The sequence below is a fragment of the Callithrix jacchus genome, chromosome 2, assembly GCF_049354715.1.
Source record: "Callithrix jacchus isolate 240 chromosome 2, calJac240_pri, whole genome shotgun sequence".
Lineage (NCBI taxonomy): Eukaryota > Metazoa > Chordata > Mammalia > Primates > Cebidae > Callithrix > Callithrix jacchus.
The window spans coordinates 2,321,205-2,337,152 of NC_133503.1; the positions used below are offsets into that span (position 1 = coordinate 2,321,205).

General features: G+C 35.4%; 2 protein-coding genes across 6 annotated transcripts in view; both read left to right on the forward strand.

The window, feature by feature from the left end:
• The window catches only part of ZNF479 (zinc finger protein 479), a 65,932-nt gene extending 51,802 nt beyond the window's left edge, over positions 1-14,130 (forward strand). For 4 of the 5 annotated variants that reach the window (XM_054247235.2, XM_078353411.1, XM_078353398.1 and 1 more), the window contains one exon: positions 9,687-12,280. In XM_054247235.2, the coding sequence (XP_054103210.2) occupies positions 9,687-11,023 (1,337 nt within the window). In that variant the 3' untranslated portion in view covers positions 11,024-12,280. Of the gene's footprint in view, positions 1-9,686; positions 12,281-12,479 lie in introns of those variants that run through there. The other variant, XR_013528168.1, reaches the window with a different exon arrangement.
• The window catches only part of LOC103788045 (putative vomeronasal receptor-like protein 4), a 36,318-nt gene continuing 32,896 nt past the window's right edge, over positions 12,527-15,948 (forward strand). The window contains 1 exon segment of the mRNA XM_054247239.2: positions 12,527-12,626. The gene's annotated coding sequence lies outside the window, so the exon portion shown is untranslated.

Sequence of the window (15,948 nt, forward strand, 5' to 3'; positions counted from 1 at the left end):
ACAGGCGTGAGCCACCATGCCTGGCCAAGTACTTGACTTAAAGCTATTATGTCTAATATAATGATGACCATCTCACCCAATTGTGGTTACTATTGACATGAAATACAGATTTTTTTTTTATTTTGTTACTTTCAGGCTATTTGACTCAATGGTAAAATGAGTCTCTTATAGAGAACTTACTGTATGCGTTTTTACTGAAGCTGCTCAGGCATCTTATTTATTTATTTATAAATGAGATAGGGCCTCTGTCAGCCAGGCTGGTTTGCAGTGGCTTAATAATGGCTCACTGCAGCCTCAACTTTTGAAACTTAGAAAATCCTGTAACTTAAGTTCCTCCAGTAGCTGGGTTACATGTATGTGCCATCACATCCCTAGTTTTTAATATTTTTGGTAGAGTCAGTGTTTTACCATGTTGCGCAGACGGGTCTTGAACTCTTTTTTTTTTTCCAAGTCTGATTTTTCCACGGGTTATTGGTGTTTGGTGACCATGAGTAAGGTCTTTAGTGGTCATTTTTGAGATTTTGGTGCACCCATCACTCAAGCAGTATATGCTGCACCCTATTTGTAGCATCTCATCTCTTGCCCCTTTCACACCTGACCCCATTAAATCCCCAAAGTTTATTGTATTGTTCTTAAGCTTTTGAGTCCTTATAGTTTAGCTCCCACATATCAGTGAGAACAATGTTTGGTTTTCCATTCCTGAATTACTTCACTTAAAATAATCGTCTCCAATCTCATCCAGGTCACTGCTAATGCCATTAATTTATTCCTTTTTTTTTTTTTTGAGATGGAGTTTCTCTCTTGTTACCCAGGCTGGAGTGCAATGGCGCGATCTCAGCTCACCGCAACCTCCGCCTCCTGGGTTCAGGCAATTCTCCTGCCTCGGCCTCCTGAGTAGCTGGGATTACAGGCACGCACCACCAGGCCCAGCTAATTTTTTTGTATTTTTGGTAGAGACGGGGTTTCACCATGTTGACCAGGATGGTCTCGATCTCTTGACCTCGTGATCCAGCCGCCTCAGCCTCCCAAAGTGCTGGGATTACAGGCATGAAGCACCGTGCCCGGCTAATTTATTCCTTTTAGTGGCTGAATAGTATTTTATTCTATATATATATGCCACAGTTTCTTTGTCTACTCATTGATGGGCATTTGAGTTGGTTCCACGATTTTGCGATTGCAAATTGTGATGCTATAAATGTGCGTGTGCAAGTATCTTTTTCAGAGAGTAACTTCTTTTCCTGTAGGTAGATACCCAATAATGGGATTGCTAGATCAAATGGTAGTTTTACCTTTAGTTCTTTAAGGAATCTCCACACTGTTTTCCATAGCAGTTGTACTAGTTTGCATTCCCACGAGCAGTGTAGAAGTGTTCCCTGATCACCGTATCCATGCCAACATTTACTGTTTTATGATTTTCTGATTATGACCATTTTTATAGGAGTAAGGTGGTACTGCATTGTAGTTTTGATTTGTATTTCCCTGATCATTAGTGACGATAAGCATTTTTTCATGTTTGTTGGCCATTTGTATCTCTTTTGAGAAATGTTTGTGTCCTTAGCCCACTTTTTAATTAGATTGTTTTTTTCTTGCTGAATTGTTTGAGTTCGTTGTAGATTCTGGATATTAGTCTTTTGTCAGATGTATAATTTGTGAAGATCCTCTCCCACTCTTTGGGTTGTCTGTTTACCCTGCTGACTGTTCCTTTTGCCTTGGAAAAGCTCTTTAAGTTCCAGCTATTTCTCTTTGTTTTTATTGCATTTGCTTTTGGGTTCTCGGCCATGAAATCCTTGCCTAAGCCAATGTTTAGAAGGGGTTTTCCAGTGTTATCTTCTAGAATTTTTATAGTTTCAGATCTTAGATTTAAGTTCTTTATGGGTTTATTTTTGTATAAGATGAGAGATAAGGATCCAGTTTTATTCTCCTACATGTGGCTAGCCAATTTTCCCAGCACCATTTGTTGAAAAGGGTTTTTTTCCCCTCACTTTGTGTTTTGCTTTCTCAAAGATCAGTTGGCCTTAAGTATTTGGGTTTATTTCTGTATTTCCTATTCTGTTCCATTGGTCTATGTGCCAGTTTTTTATGCCGGTACCATGCTGTTTTGGTGACTAGGGCTTTATAGTGTAGTTTGATTCAGGTAGTACGATGCCTCCAGATTTATTCTTTTTGCTTAGTCTTGCTTTGGCTATGCAGGCTCTTTTTTGGTTCCATATACATTTTAGAATTGTTTTTTCTAATTCTGTGAAGAATGATGGTAGTATTTCGATGGGGATTACATTGAATTTGTTTATTGCTTTTGGCAGTATGGTCATTTTCAAAATACTGATTTTACCCATTCATGAGCATAAAATGTGCTTCCACTTGTTTTTGTTACCTGTGATTTCTTTTAGCAGTGTTTTGTAGTTTTCCTTTTAGAGGCTTTCATGTACTCGATTAGTTATATTTCTAAGTATTTTGTCATTTTTGCAGCTATTGTAAAAGGGGTTGATTTGATTCTCCACTTGGTCACTGTTGGTGTATAGAAGAGCTATTGATTTGTGTACATTAATCTTGTATCTGGAAACTTTGCTCAATTCTTTTATCAGTTCTGGGAGTTTTTTGGAGGAATCTTTGGCCTTTTTGAGATAAATGTCATATCACCAGCAAACCCTGACAGTTTGACTTTCTCTTTACTCATGTGGATGCCCTTTATTTCTCTTGTCTGATTGTTCTGGCTAGGACTTCCAGTGGTATGTTAAAGAAGAGTGGTGAGGGCCAGGCGTGGTGGTTGGGCCTGGGGTCGTGGCTCATACCTGTAATCCCGTACTTTGGGAGGCTGGGGCAGGTGGATCACCCGAGGTCAGGTGTTCAAGACCAGTCTAGCCAACACAGTGAAACCCTGTCTCTACTAAAAATACAAAAAAATTAGCTGGGTGTCATGGTGGGTGCTTGTAGTGCCAGCTACTTGGGAGACTGAGGCAGGAGAAGCACTTGATCCCAGGAGGTGGAGGTTGCAGTGAGTCAAGATGGCACCATTGCACTCCAGCCTGGGCAACAAGAATGACAAGAGCTCAAGAAAAAAAAACAGAAGAGTGTCTTATTCTAGTTCTCAGAGGGAATGCTTTCAACGTTTTTCCATTCAGTATTATGTTGGTCGTGAATTTGTCATAGATGGCTTTTATTACATGGAGGTATGTCCCTGGTATGCCAATTTGACTGAGAGTTTTAATCATAAAGGAATGGTGGATTTGTCAAATGTTTTTTCTGCATCTATTGAGATGATCATGTGACTTTTATTTTTAACTCTGTGTGGTGTGTCACATATTGACTTGCATATATTAAACCATCTCTGCATCCTTGGTGTGAAACTCACTTGATCATGATGGATTATCTTTTTGATACGTTGTTGGATTCATTTAGCTAGTATTTTGTTAAGGATTTTAGCATCTATGTTCATCCAGGATATCAGTCTGTAGTTTTCTTTTTTGGTCATGTCCTTTTCTGGTTGTGATATTAGCATGATGTTGGCTTCATAGAATGAATTAGGGAGGGTTCCCTCTTACTCTGTCTTCTGGAATAGTATCAATAGGATTGGTACCAATTCTTTGAATGTCTGGTAGAATTCTGCTATCAATTTATTTGGTCCTAGGTTTTTTTGTTGGTGGTGGTAATTTTAAGATTACCATTTCAATCTGGCTACTTGCTTTTGGTCTGTTCAGGGTATATAATTCTTTCTGATTTAAGCTAGAAGGGTTTTATTGTTTCAGGAATTTATCCATCTCTTCTGGGTGTTTTAGTTTATGTTTGTAAAGGTATTCCTAGTAGCCTTGAATGAAGTTTTGTATTTCTGTAGTGTCAGTTGTAATATCTCCCATTTTGTTTCTTATTGAAGTTATTTGGATTTTCTCTTTTATTTTTAGTTTTGCGAATGATCTATCAGCTTTATGTTTTCAAAAAACTTGTTTTTGTTTTGTAATTTTTTTGTTTCTGTTTCATTTAGTTCTGCTGTAATCTTGGTTATTTCCTTTGTTCTGTTAGGTCTATGTTTGGTTTCTTCTTGTTTCTCTAGTTTTTTTTCTTTTCTTTTCTTTCCTTTTTTTTTTTTTTGGAGACAGAGTTTCACTCTTGTTGCCCAGGCTGGAGTGCAATAGCATGATCTTGGCTCGCCACAACCTTCACCTCCTGGATTCAAGCGATTCTCGTGCCTCAGCCTTCTGAGTAGCTGGGACTACAGGCATGTGCCACCACACCCAGCTAATTTGTGTGTGTGTGTGTGTGTGTGTGTGTGTTTTTAGTAGAGAAAGGGTTTCACCATGTTGGCCACTACGGTCTCAATCTCGTGACCTAGTAATCTGCCCACCTTGGCCTCCCAAAGTGCTGGGATTACAGTTATGACCTGCTGCACCCAGCCTTCTCTAGTTGCTTGAAGTGTGACCTTACGATGTCAGTTTGTAAGGTCTTTCAGTTTTTTCAATTTAGACGTTTAGGGCTGTGAACTTTCTTCTTAGCACCACCTTTGCTGTATCCCAGAGGTTTTGATAGGTTGAGTCATTATTGTCATTCAGTGTGAAGAATTTTTAAATTTTCATCTTGATTTCGTTTTTGACCCAATGATCATTCCGAAGCAGATTATTTAATTTCTATGTATTTGGATGGTTTTGAAGATTTTTTTTTTTTGAGTTGATTTCTAGTTTTATTCCACTGTAGTCTGAGAGAGTATTTTATATAATTTCAATATTCTTGAATTTATTGAGGCTTGTTTTGTGGCCTATCATAGTCTGTTTTGGAGAAAATTTCCCATGCTGTTGAATAGAATGTGTATTTTGCAGTTGGATGGAATGTTCTGTATATATCTGTTAAGTCCATTTGTTTCAAGATATAGTTTAAGTCCATTGTTTCTTTGTTGATTTTCTGTCTTGATGATCTATCTAGTTAAGTCCATTTGTTTCAAGATATAGTTTAAGTCCATTGTTTCTTTGTTGATTTTCTGTCTTGATGATCTATCTAGAACTGTTGAAGTTCTCCACTCTTACTGTGTTGCTGTTTATCACGTTTTTTTAGGTCTGTGAATAATTAATTGTTTAATAACTTTGGAAGCTCCAGCGTTAGGTGCATGTATGTTTAGGATTGTGATGTTTTTCTGTTGGACGAGGGCTTTTATTATTATATAATATACCTCTTTGTCTTTTTTAACTGCAGTTGCTTTAAAGTTTGTTTTGTCTGATATGGCTCACGCCTGTAATCCCAGCACTTTGGGAGGCCGAGGCAGCTGGATCACGAGGTCAAGAGATCAAGACCATCCTGGTCAACGTGGTGAAACCCCGTCTGTACTAAAAATACAAAAAATTAGCTGGGCATGGTGGCGCGTGCCTGTAATCCCAGCTACTCAGGAGGCTGAGGCAGGAGAATTGCCCAAACCCAGGAGGTGGAGGTTGCAGTGAGCCGAGATCGCACCATTGCACTCCAGCCTGGGTAACGAGGGAAACTCCGTCTCAAAAAAAAAAAAAAAAAAAAAAAAAAGAATAGCCCACTCTTGTTCACTTTTGGTGTTCATTTGCATAAAATGTCTTTTTCCGCCTCTTTAAGTGAGTCCTTATGTGTTAAGCAAGTCTCTTGAAGGCAGCAGATGGTTGGTTATTCTTATTCATTCTGTATCTTTTAAGTGGACCATTTAGGCCATTTACATTCAATGTTGTTAATATAGGTGTTAGATACCATTCCATTCATTGTGCTATTTGTTGCCTGTGTACCTTGTTTTTTTGTTTTTGCTTTTTAAATTGTATCTCTGTTCTATAGGTCCTGTGAGATTTATGCTTTAAAGAGGTTCTGTGTGGTGTATTTCCAAAATTTGTTTCAAGATTTAGAGCTCTTTGAGCAGTTCTTGTAGCGGTGGCTTGGTCATGATGAATTATTTCAGAATTTGTTAGTCTGAGAAAGACTGTATTTTCCTTCATATGTGAGGCTTAATTTCACTGGATACAAAATTCTTGGCTGATAATTGTTTTGTTTGAGGAGGCTGAAGATAGATAGGGCCCCAGTCCCTTCTAGCTTGTAGGATTTCTGCTGAGAGTCTGCTGTTAATCTGATAGTTTTCCTTTATTGGTTACCCTGGTGCCTTTGTCTCACAGTTCTTAAAAGTTTTTTCATTGTCTTAACTTTAGATAACCTGATGACAGTGTACCTAGGTGATAATCTTTTTTGTGAACGTTTCTCAGGTGTTCTTTGTGCATCTTGTATTTGGATGTCTAAGTGTCTAGCAAGGCTGAGGAAGTTTTTCCTCAATTATTAACCCAAATGTGTTTTCCAAATTTTGAGATTTCTCTTCTTCCTCACAAATGCCAATCATTCTTAGGTGTGGTCATTTAACATAATCCCAGATTTCTTGGAGGCTTTGTTCATATTTTCTTATTCTTTTTTCTTTGTCTTTATTGGATTGTGTTAATTCAAAGGCCTTATCTTTGAGCTCTGAATTTTTTTGTACTCATTCAAGTCTATTGCTGAGGCTTTCTTGAGCAGTTAGCATTTCTGTAAGTATGTCCATTGTTTTCTGAAGTTTTGATAGTTTTTTCTTTATGCTATCTATTTTCTTGAATATTTCTCCCTTTCTTTCTTGTATTGTTCTTTGAATTTCCTTGCATTCGGCTTCTCCTTTCTCTGATGCCTTTCTTATTAGCTTACTAACTAACCTCCTGAATTCTTTTTCAGATCAGTCAAGAATTTCTTCTTGGTTTGGATCTATTGCTGGTTAGCTAGTGTGATAATTTGGGGGTATTAAAGAGCTTTGTCATATTACCAAATTGGTTTTCTGATTCCTTTTCACTTGGGTAGGCTCTTTCAGAAGGCAGTGATTTTTTTGTTTGTTTGTTTTTTGAGATGGAGTTTTGCTCTTGTTGCCCAGGCTGGAGTGCAATGGAGTGATCTTAGCTCACTGCAACCTTCACCTCCCAGATTCAAGTGATTCTCCTGCCTCAGCCTCCTGAATAGCTTGGATTACAGGCATGAGCCACCACACCCGGCTGATTTTGTATTTTTAGTAGAGATGGGTTTCTCCATGTTGGTCAGGCTGGTTTCAAACTCCCAACCTCGGGTAATCTGCCAACCTCTGCCTCCCAAAGTGCTGAGATTACAGGCATGAGCCACCTCACCCAGCAGTCTCTGTCAGAAGGAAGGTCTAGGGCTGAAGGGTGTTATTCAGATTCTTTTGTCCCATGGGGTGTTGCCTTGATGTAGTACTCTATGCGTCTCTTAGAAATAATTGTTTTATACTCCCTTCAAGCCCTCTGTTTCTTTGCTAACTTTTGTCTTTTTAACACTTTTATTACAGAAAGTGAAGTATTAAAATATCCTACTATAGTTATATTGCTCTCTATGTATTTCTTTCATTCTGACAATATTTGCTTTATATATTTAGAAACTTAATGTGAGATACATACACACACACAGGCGCACACACAAGCGCCCCTATATGCAAATTTGTCATTGGTTCCCAGTAAATGAATCTATTATTGTTTAATATTTTTTCTTTGTCTCTTTGGAGTTTTGACTTCAAGTATATTTTATAAAATATGACTGTTTTTGACTTAAGATGTATTTTGTGTAATATTATTTTGACCTCTCATTTGGCTAATATTTGCATGAAATGTCTATTTTTGTCTTGCCACTTTCAGTCTCTGTTTTTCATTAGATCTCTGCTGATCCTTGTAAAAAGGCAAGTTGGATCTTGGTTTTTAAAATTCTTTAACAAATATCTCTTCAATGAAAGTATGTCTTTTGATTGGGAAGTTAATTTTACACGCACACACACACATATTTAGATAATTTTCTGAAAGAGAAAGACTAATGTTATTTTAATTGTTTTATTTGATTATTCTACCTTTGTCCCTGATTTTCTGTTTCTGTCATCCTTGGTGTCTTGTTGAGTTTTGAACTGAAATGCTTTCACTTCCTTCCTGTTTTCTTTTGTATATCTATACAGATATTTTCTTCGTGGTACCTTGGGGATTACATAAAACCTCTAAAGGACACAATAATACAGTATAATCTGGTAGAAAAATTAACTTCCCTTGCATACAAAAAGTCTTCGTTATATCTGCCCTGAATTTTGTTATTAATGTTGCTAATTTTTTCTATGTTAGATATTTATTAATAGATATTTATAATACTTTATGGTTGTATCATTCGAATTTTAGAGAACAATTAATGTTTTCTGCACCATTACGATAATGCTAAGGATTTCTATTCATGTATGTGCATATCTTTTTCATAAAGTTACATATTTTTATATGATAATGTGTTGTTTTCTTTCATCATGTTATTTTTAGTGGAAGAAACTGCTTTCAGCATTTTTATATGTAGGGAATTTGCAGCGCCAATGAACTTTTTCAGAATTTGGTTATTTTGGAAGTTTTTTTCTTTTTATTTTGTAGGACAGATTTACTGATGGTATTATTCTCACATGATATCTTATTTTTTTCATGACTTTGACTATATCACACAGTTCTCTTCTTGCCTGCAAAATTTTCTTGACAAATTCACTGGTTAGTTAAAAAGACTGCGCTTATAAATGACAGATTATTTTTATACTGCAGCTTACAAGATTCTTTTCTTGTCTGTGACTTCTGAAATTGTGCTTATGTGTGTGTTTATTATAAATATCATTGTGTGTATCCTAATTTTTCTTGTTGAGCTTCATTTATACATGCTTTATTTCTTATAGGATTTTTTCAGTTATTTTTGTATTTTTTACCTCCACAATTTCTGTTATTTGATATTTTTTGTTATCCTCATTTTTTCCTGATTTTCAATAGTTGTCTGTTTTCCTGTTTTACTTATTGACTAATATTGAATTTATTTTAAAAATTTAAAATTAATGTATATATTTTCTTTTTTATGGTTAAAATAGCCAGTGTCTGAAATATGGACTCATATTGCCCTAATAATATCTTGTATACATTGCATCTTTGATTGAGATTTGGATATTTTTAAAAAACTACCTGTCACAGTATTTATAATGTAGCTTTGTCTTGGCATACTCTGAAAACAATTTTCTTGGCTGGAGATTCTAGGAGTCTCTTAAATAGATTCTTAGGATGTGTCTTTTCTGAATTTTTTTTTTTTTTTTGTTAAAGCAGTTTATTTGTGTCTTTTTAATAGTAATTATTTGCTATACCTTTTTTCTGTCTGTGGTACTGCAGTCTCTCTGCTGCTGTAACATTTATGTTTGGTTTCAGTAGACTCAAACTGTCATTCCAAAGTATAATACCATTTCTTTCAGCACTTTATATTATGGGACACAATAGCCAATGTCTGAAAAGGTCCCTGGAAGCCATATATAAATATGTGTGTGCCACTATTTTTCTTTTAAATAAGAAACCAGGAGTAGGCAATTTACTTCTAAAAGCACTGTGTTATATTGGGGAGCAGGAAGAGCTGTGTTGTGTAAACATAATAAACTCATTTTTTTCTTTTATTTGGCTCTTTGCATTGTGGACACTGGGGCAGGGCACACACTTCACTCATTCATAAATCTTCAAATGTATTTTGGTCAGTATGTTTTTGTTACATTTATATGTCTGTGAAAGAATTGGGGCCTGTGGTACTTTGCTATGTCATTTTGCTTATGTAGTTTGTATAATTTGATAGGTTTGATTTGTAAAGTATCTCATCTCAGTCTAGCAAGTGGAATAATTTGTTATTTTTATGTCTTTCAGTTATGTGTTCTCATGTTGCTGAAGATCTTTGGCCAGAGCATAGAATAAAAGATTCTTTCCAAAAAATGATACTGAGAGGATACGGAAAATGTGGACATGAGAATTTACAATTAAGAATAAGCTGTAAAAGTGTGGATGAGTATAAGGTGTACAAAGGAGGTTATAATGAACTTAACCGATGTTTGACAACTACCCAGAGCAAAATATTTCAATGTGATAAATACGTGAAAGTCTTTCATAAATTTTCAAATTCAAATAGTCATAAGATAAATACTGGAAAGAAATTTTTCAAATGTAAAGAATGTGGCAAATCATTTTATATGCTTTCACACCTAACACAACATATAAGAATTCACACTAGAGAGAATTCCTACAAATGTGAGGAATGTGGCAAAGTTCTTAACTGGTTCTCAGAGCTTATTAAACATAAGAGAATTCATATGGGAGAGAAACCCTACCAATGTGAAGAATGTGGCAAAGCCTTTAACCAATCCTCAACCCTTATTAAACATAAGAAAATTCATATTGAAGAGAAACCCTACAAATGTGAAGAATGTGGCAAAGGCTTTAGTTTATTCTCAATCCTTAGTAAACATAAGATAATTCATACTGGAGACAAACCTTACAAATGTAATGAATGTCACAAAGCCTTTAACTGGTTTGCCACCCTTACTAACCATAAGAGAATTCATACTGGAGAGAAACCCTTCAAATGTGAAGAATGTGGCAAAGAGTTTAACCAGTTTTCAAACCTTACTAAACATAAGAAAATTCATACTGGAGAGAAACCCTACAAATGTGAAGAATGTGGGAAAGCTTTTAACCAGTTTGCAAACCTTACTAGACATAAGAAAATTCATACTGGAGAGAAATCCTACAAATGTAAAGAATGTGGCAAAGCTTTTATACAATCCTCAAACCTTACTGAACATATGAGAATTCATACTGGAGAGAAACCCTACAAATGTGAAGAATGTGGCAAAGCTTTTAATGGGTGCTCCAGCCTTACTCGACATAAAAGAATTCATACTAGAGAGAATACCTATAAATGTGAAGAATGTGGCAAAGGCTTTACTTTATTTTCAACCCTTACTAACCATAAGTTAATTCATACAGGAGAGAAATCCTACAAATGTGATGAATGTGGCAATGTTTTTAACTGGCCCGCAACTCTTGCTAATCATAAGAGAATTCATGCCAGAGAGAAACCCTACAAATGTGAAGAATGTGGCAAAGCTTTTAACCGGTCCTCACACCTTACTAGACATAAGAAAATTCATACTGGTGAGAAACTCTACAAACCTGAAAGATGTGACAATGATTTTGACAACACCTAAAACTTTTCTAAACATAAAAGAAACCATCCTGTTGAGAAACCCTAAATATGCGAAGAATTTGAGAAAGCCTTCCAATGATTGTTACACTTGATTGTAGGTAAGATAATTTATACTAGAGAAAACTTTATAAGTGTAAAGAATGTGACAAAACTAATACTCACATCTTACTGCACAGGAAAGAATTTTTGCTTGAGAAAGATTATACAAATAGAAAGAATGTGAAAAAGTCATTGATACCTGTTCACATCTTACTCCAGCATCAGAGAGTTCATACTTAAATCAGAGAGTTCATATTTAATAAAAACATTATAAATACAATTACTGTCAACAGATCTTTCAGAAAATATAACCCTTTAAGGTGAAGAAGCATGTTATTCTGAAGACAAACATAACAAATATTAGGAGCATAGGAGGTTTGTAGGACCTTTATTTGTATCGTAAATCTTACTATACACATAGTACTACAGGAAAACCCTGAAGCAGTTGCTCAAACTTTGTTCAACATCAGGGAATTTATACTGGAGAAAAATCTTGCAAATGTAATGAATTTGGAAAAACATTTTATTTCAAAGACTGCAGCTTAGAAAACATCAGTTTATATTGAAATGTGTTTTTGCAGATGCAGCAAGTATGAAAAATATTTAACACAAAATTGTCTGTAAATATCTGAGAATTTACAGTAGAAATAATAAGGCACTGACACTTTAGACATTACACTAAAAGAGAGTATTGAGTATTAAAAAAATCTATAAGTTGTTAGATTATTTGTAAATAATTTTAAAAGGAGCAGAAGATTCTTTGGAGAGTTATACTCAAAGTATACTTTTTCTTGAAAAAATTACAGCTAATTTGAAAAGTAAATGATGATGAAATTCAACTCATTCTTAATCTTCATTTATTCACATGTGAAAGCATGTGATAAATTGTTCCTTTGTCAAATATATGAGAGATTCTCTTTTATTAGATGGACATTATGATTTTTTTCTATTGAAGAATATGGGCATTAAAATGTAAGATTTATGATGAAAAAGTGGAGAAGCTCTTGTCAGTTTACTTTTCTTAGTGATGCATGAGATAGGTAGGTGTTCAGAGTAATACTCTATATCATAGTGGAGAAAAGATTTTTTAATTTTACTTAAATGTAATTAAATTACTAGTGAATCATTCTACTAATTGTACTTTTATGCTATAAATGCAAAAGCTTTTAGATTATGTGTAAACTTAATTTTGTAATTAAACATTTCTTTAACATGTTAAGGCTATTGTGCATTCAATGAAGTGTTATTATGCCATTAATTTTAACCTATTTCACTTTACTCAAGAAGGGAGGTAAAAGATAGTAACAATTTGTTATTTAGTCATGAGTTACTAATCTTTCTGTGCCTGACTTATTTCAACTAATATTCTGTCTTCGAAGTTAATTGATGTGATTGAAAATAATAAAATTTTATTTTAGACTCCACACAGCAAAAGCAAGAGTAAGCAAAAAGAAGAAATCTAGAGGCGTCACATTACCTGACTTCAAACTATACTATAAAGCTATAGTCACCAAGCACCAAGGTGCTGGTATACAAATAGTCACATAGACTATAAACATGTGTGTGTAAGTATCTTTTTTCACATAATACTTTTTTTCCCTCTGGATAGATACCTAATAGTGGGATTGCTAGATCAAATGGTAGCTCTTTTATTTCTTTAAAAAATCTCCACACTTTTTTTTCCAGAGTGGTTGTGCTATAGTCACACCAGAAGTGTAAAATTTTTCCCTTTTCACCACATCCCCAACAACATCTCTTTTTTTTATTTTTATTTTTAAATTATGGCCATTCTTGCAGGAGTGAGATGGTATGATGTTATTGTGGTTTTAATTTGCACTACTCTGATAATTAGGGATGTTGAGCATGTTTCCATATGCTTCTTGGCCATTTGTGTATCTTTTGAGAATTGTCTATTCATGTCCTTAGCCTCCTTTTCAATGAGATTGTTTTTATTTCTTGCTGATTTGTATGAGTTTTTTGTAGATTCTGGATCTTAGTCCTTTGACAGATGTATAGATTGTGAAGGTTTTATCTCACTCTGTGGGTTATCTGTTAACTTGGCTGATTAATTTTTTGTTCTGCAGAAGCTTTTTAGTTTAAGACCCATCAATTTATATTTGTTTGTGTTGCATTTGCTTTTGGGTTCTTCTTTATGAAGTCTTTGCCTAAGCAAATGTCTAGAAAAGTTTTTCTACTATCTTCTAGAATTTTTACTGTTTCAGGTCTTAAATTTATGTCTTATATCTATCTTGAGTTTATTTTTGTATAAGTTGTGAGATGAGTTTCCAGTTTCATTCTCCTATATATGGCTTGCAAATATCCTTCCATTATTTGTTCAATAACGTTTCCTTTCCCCACTTTATGTTTTTGTCTGCTTTGTTAGAAATCTGTTGACTCTTAAGTATTTGGGTTTATTTCTGGGTTCTCTATTCAGTTCTATTGGTCTATGTGTCTATTTTTATACCAGTATCATGCTGTTTTTGTGACTATGGCTTTATAGCATAGTTGAAAGTTATATGAACTTTAGGATTGTTTTTTCTTGTTCTGTGAAAATGATGATGGTATGTTGATGGGAATTACATTGAATTTCTAGATTGCTTTTGGCATTATAGTCATTTTCACAGTATTGATTCTACCAATCCATGAGCCTGGGATGTGTTTCTATTTGTTTATGTCATCTGTAATTTCTTTTAGCAGTGTTTTGTAGTTTTCCATGTAGAGATCTTTCATGTCATTGATTCAGTGTATATTATTTAATTTTTTTCCCAGCTATTATTTTAAAAAGTTGCATTCTTGATTTAATTCCCAGCTCAGTCACTGTTGCTTTATAACAGAGCTACTGATTTGTGTACATAAATTTTGTGTCCAGAAACTTTTCTGAATTCACTTGTCAGTTCTGGGAGGTTATTGGAAGAGTCTTTGTGGTTCTTTAGGTATACAATTATATCATCAAAAAATAGTGACAGCTTAAATTCCTCTTTGCCAATTTGGATGCCCTTTATTTCTTTCTCTTGTTTGATTGCTCTGGATAGGACTTCCAATACTATGTTGAATAAAAGTGGTGAACGTACACATCCTGCTCTTGTTCCTGTTCTCAGAGAGAATGCTTTCAGCTTCTCCCTGTTCAGTGTTTTGTAAGCTGCGTGTTTGTCATAGGTGGCTTTTATTACATTGAGTTATGTTCCTTATATGTAGATTTTGCTAAGGGTTTTAATTATAAAGGAATGCTGGATTTTGTCAAATGGTTTTTCTGTGTTTGTTTGTTTGAGATAACACCAAATTTTTTGTTTTATTAATATGAAAATTAAAAAATACAAACAAAGGTGAGGTTGGAGTGAAAGTTTAATAAGCAAAAGAAGAAAGCTTTTTGCTCGGAGAGCAGTTTCTGAATAGGAGTACCCCCTATGAAGCTGGGGTTTAGGCTTATGATAGACTACGAATAGGAAGAAATGTGCTTAGTTTGTAGGCTGTTTTGTAGAACATGTGACTTAGGTTGGCCTGGGACTAAAGAAAGCTTGGCCTGAGATCTTGGCCCAGGACCAGTTAGGAGCTGACTGGATGATACATAGATGCTGCTGAGCTTGGCCCAGGACCTATTAGAAGCTGAAGTGAAAGCTTGGCCTAGGATCATGGCCCGGGACCAATTAGGAGCTGCAGTGGTGACTCATAGGAGCTGATTTATAGTTTAAATAAAAATGAGTGTCCACTGGAGCCTACTGTGTTTATGTCCACAAAAGGAGAAGAAACTTTCCGGGAGCCCTCTGACTGTATAAAGAATAAAGGCATTTTATGCTAGGCCTTGTTTTTGAGCGAGCTAGAGGTTTGTGCAAGTTTTTATTTAAATGGCTTGGAGGTTCTTTTATTTGTGCAGCTGTCAGCACGTTTTTAGGCACAATACTTTGTGCTAGTTTTTTTCATTGGTGCCCACAGCTTTACTTTTTTTCCAGGCTGCTTTTAACATTATGTGGGGATGAGGCAAGGACTGATGGGCTCGGGGCTTTTCAGGGACCCTTCCCTTGCAGTTTACCTACGGCAAGCGAATTTCTTTTAGTTCCCACTCGGGAGTGGAGACTTGTTTTTATGGAGATTAGGTGTTGGACTTTTTTTTTTTTTTTTAACTACTTTTTGCTGGAAAGGGGAGTTGTGTATTACATGGGAACAGTACCTAGGATTTGAGGTGGGGGAATGCTAGTTTAAGGGTTTTTGGAAGAGTGTACATTTGCAGGGTCGCATTGCCTAATGGATAAGGCATCTGATTCCGGAAGAGGTGTACATTTATCTGTGTGTGTGCTTTTTTTTCATCACTGTTTTGAGCTTGATAGCATTTAGGCAAAAAGCAATTTGTTTAGTAGAGAGTATATATTATATTGAGAGAAGGTGAGCAAGGATAGGTTAAAAATTGTGAGCTTGCTGACATCCCTGATTGTTGATGGCTATATTTATGCTTTCTAAGGTTTGGGTGCATGAGGCTTGGCTTTTGTTAGCTTTTTTGATTTTACTATTTAAAAAAAAAACTGGGCTGAGGCGGGTGGATCACAAGGTCAAGAGATCAAGACCATCCTGGTCAACATGGTGAAACCCCGTCTCTACTAAAAATACAGAAAATTGGCTGGGCACAGTGGCGCGTGCCCGTAATCCAGTTACTCAGGAGGCTAAGGCAGGAGAATTGCCCGAACTCAGGAGGCGGAGGTTGTGGTGAGCCGAGATTGTGCCATTGCACTCCAGCCTAGGTAACAAGAGCTAAACTCCATCTCAAAAAAAAAAACAAAAACAACTTTTGGGTTGTGGGCACCTTATTTGTTTTTATTACTTAGCAGGATTTGCAGTGTTATTGTATAGAACTAGAATATTTACGTAGATTTTCACATTGCTATTTTTTGTTTTGTT